General features: G+C 42.3%; 1 protein-coding gene across 1 annotated transcript; it reads left to right on the forward strand.

Moving 5' to 3' along the window:
• Nucleotides 1-430: 430 nt before the first annotated feature.
• On the forward strand, nucleotides 431-3,123 carry LOC104947877 (uncharacterized; the record flags this gene model as incomplete). The annotated part of the gene is made up of 4 exons (XM_010773991.1): nucleotides 431-728; nucleotides 1,397-1,678; nucleotides 2,313-2,543; nucleotides 2,992-3,123. Coding segments are annotated over 4 exons (943 nt in total), but the record flags the coding sequence as incomplete, so codon positions are not given.
• Nucleotides 3,124-3,595: the final 472 nt, after the last annotated feature.

Below are 3,595 nucleotides of genomic sequence, written 5' to 3' on the forward strand. Positions count from 1 at the left end.
AAAACATATCATATCTATTATTCTGACATGGACCAATCTGCACAATGACTACTTTTACTCTCGCTACTTTAACTAGATGTTGATGATTATACTGTTCTACTTTTACTTGAGGAACATTTTGAATGCAGGACTTTTACTGTAACAGAGTATTCCTACACTCTGGTACTTTTAGTTTATCTAGTACTTTTACTCAATTACTAGATCTGAGTACTTCTACTTTAACTCCAGTACAAGACCTGAGTACTTCTACTTTAACTCCAGTACAAGATCTGTATACTTCTACTTTAACTCCAGTACAAGATCTGAGTACTTCTACTTTTACTCAAGTACAAGATCTGAGTACTTCTACTTTTACTAAGTACAAGATCTGAGTACTTCTACTTTTACTCAAGTACAGGATCTGAGTACTTCTACTTTGACTCAAGTACAGGATCTGAGTACTTCTCCCCCCTCTGCTGAACATTTCTTTCAGTTTGTGACGTCGGCCTACGTGACTCTGTTTGCTGTGACGGCCTGCGGTCTGGACTCTGTGGACCAGAGACCCTCAGACTTCCCCCACCAGGCCTCTGCTCAGATGGACTGGCTGAGAGACCTCGCTCACAGACTGGTGGATCTGGTGTGGATGCCTCCGTCTCAGGAGGACATCAACATGGCTGCTGCTGCTGCTGCTGCTGAGCAGAGTGACGGAGAGAAGAGGAACATCTTCCCCTTCTGTTACTGCAGAGAAGGTGAGAGCTCAGCAGGAGGAGGTAAGAGTCAAACAGACTTCCTGTCTTCTCCTGCTGTTCCCTTTGGTGTTTACTTCCTGTTTGTCTTCTTCTGTGGATTTCTCTGATGTCCAGCGCTCTGACTTTTAACCTTTTTCCTTCTTATGTTCTCCTTTTCCTTATTTGAAAGACGATTGAGCTTTAAATACAAATATTTGACCCAACAGGAAAATTCAGCTACTTCAAATCAAAAGTCCTCCTGCTTTTCAAAATAAAAGTCCTCAGCTTCTTCAAAATAAAAGTCCTCAGCTTCTTCAAAATAAAAGTCCTCAGCTTCTTCAAAATAAAAGTCCTCAGCTTCCTTCAAAATAAAAGTCCTCAGCTTCTTCAAAATAAAAGTCCCCAGCTTCTTCAAAATATAAGTCTTCAAAAAGTTCTGCCTTTAACTTCTTTATCGGGCGAGGAACCATATTTGGGGTAGGGTTACCCAAACATGGCGTCCTCCCCGCGACTCAGTGAGGTCGAGAAGCATGTGGTTTTCTCCCAGCCAATCAGCGAAGATCACTCTACGCCACAGAGCGCGCCATTGGGGAATTTGACGAATCAGCAGAGGCCTGAAATGGGTTAGGGTTAACCTAATAGTGCCCTATGAAGGTTTAACCCTAGATGTGTTGTTCTTGTTGTTTTAGAGAAACCAGGGGAGCGTCTGGTTCGCTGCTGCAGTAACTTGTGTCCGAGGATCTGGTTTCACGAAAGCTGTGTTCAGACTCGGACCCTCTCAGATCAGGATCAGGATCAGGATCGGTTCTGTGGTCCGGACTGCGGCTCAGACGGGACGTACGCTTACTGTCAGTGTAAGGAGCGGAGGGGGGGGCAGATGGTCCAGTGTGGCCTGATGGAGCGCTGCAGGAAGCACGAGTGGTACCACCGAGCCTGTTTGACAGACGCCCAGCAGAGCAACAACCAGCACAGTGAGACTTATATTCAAGCCTTTCCTAAATGTAATAATGTCGTCATTAGTTTTGTCATATAAATATATATACACGTGCTATGGATTTTTTCAATTTTCTTGTTTTATTTGATTATTTAATTTGAATTTGTTTAATGCTATTTTACGTTATTACTGTTATCATATATATCATATTCTGTCTGCGCATGTATTTAAAGAGATTTGTTTGTACGGTATGATATTACTTACCAGAGTTTTTTCTAGAAAGATATAGTATGAGTACTATGACACTGATCTTATATATAAGAAATATCAATTATCTGGAGAGCATGACGCCTGTATTAGGGTGGTCCTTAGTGCCATGTACATTTTCTAATTCATTTATTTTAAGCTCCAACCAACGGAATTTGTTATGATAGTCAAGAAAACTCTCCTGGTGAATGTTTTCCTCAATCTTACAACATGTACCCCCCCCCTCATCGACCTGGGCTGCCACACCAGCAGCCACGGTGCTGCAACTGAGGCTAAACGTCCAAGTCGATGAGGGGGGGGTACATGTAGTCAGATTGAGGAAAACATTCACCAGGAGAGTTTTCTTGACTAATAGAATGAAACCTCTGAGAAACCAGATCTTTCTGACATGTTTGTTGTTGCAGCTACGTGGTTCTGCTCCTCGTCCTGCTCCATGGGGGGGGGCGGGGAGGAGGACTTCCTGTTGAACTACACTAAGACGGTGTTGTGGGAGGGGCTTAACCACCTGGCCCGACGGGACGCCATCCAGGAGGGGGACGGAGACGCCATGACGGACTTCTGGAGGACGGACATGGTTTTGCTGTGGAGCCGAGAACACCTGCAGCTCTTCAACAGCAGCCACCAGCTGATCACAGGTACGAGGCATCTGATTGGTCAGTGACAACAAGTCCCGCCCACTGAGACACTATTGCGGCCTGCGGTTTTTCTGATTAGATTTACTGAGAATCTGAGATAAATTAGAGTATATTTGTTTTGCTGTGGAAAGAGTATTAGTTTCGGTCTGTCGAGGTGATGTTTATTCTTTTATTAAAACCATTTTTATCCGACCAAAAACGTAATTTATGATCATTGTTGTAATTAATATTCGCTATTAATGTTATTTATTTATTTAAACACATTTTATTCAACCAACATTTTAATTTATTATTAATTAAAACAATTAAGACCAACAATGTACTTTATTATTATTTAATTTTCTAAGTTTTTGGGTGGTGAACGGCACTACTCTTGTAGCTTCTCTGTTCTCGGTGTGACTAAAGGTTGTTGTCGGGGTTGTTGTCATGGTTACCGTGTTCTGTTCAGGGATCGAGGGGTTCTACCCGGAGCGCGTCAGACAGGACATGAAGTGGAACCGAGTTCTGAATCTTCAGGGAACATCGGGAGGGAACGTCAGCCTGGATCTCCTCACTGAGCTCATGATCAACGAGTTCAAAGGTCAGCTCACTCACTTTAAGTATTATTACTTTTATTATTACTTTTATATTAGAGAGGTCCTATTTTATGGGTTTTTCCTTTCCTGTAGTGTGTTATATAGAGACACTACATGATATACACCTGAGCATCAGCAGGAGAGGACTCTTTAAAGTAGAGACACTAAATACTGATATACACCTGAACATCAGCAGGAGAGGACTCTTTAAAGTAGAGACACTAAATACTGATATACACCTGAACATCAGCAGGAGAGGACTCTTTAAAGTAGAGACACTACATACTGATATACACCTGAACATCAGCAGGAGAGGACTCTTTAAAGTAGAGACACTAAATACTGATATACACCTGAACATCAGCAGGAGAGGACTCTTTAAAGTAGAGACACTAAATACTGATATACACCTGAACATCAGCAGGAGAGGACTCTTTAAAGTAGAGACACTAAATACTGATATACACCTGAACATCA

This window comes from Notothenia coriiceps, unplaced genomic scaffold (genome assembly GCF_000735185.1).
Source record: "Notothenia coriiceps isolate Sejong01 unplaced genomic scaffold, NC01 NC01_scaffold00013298, whole genome shotgun sequence".
NCBI lineage: Eukaryota > Metazoa > Chordata > Actinopteri > Perciformes > Nototheniidae > Notothenia > Notothenia coriiceps.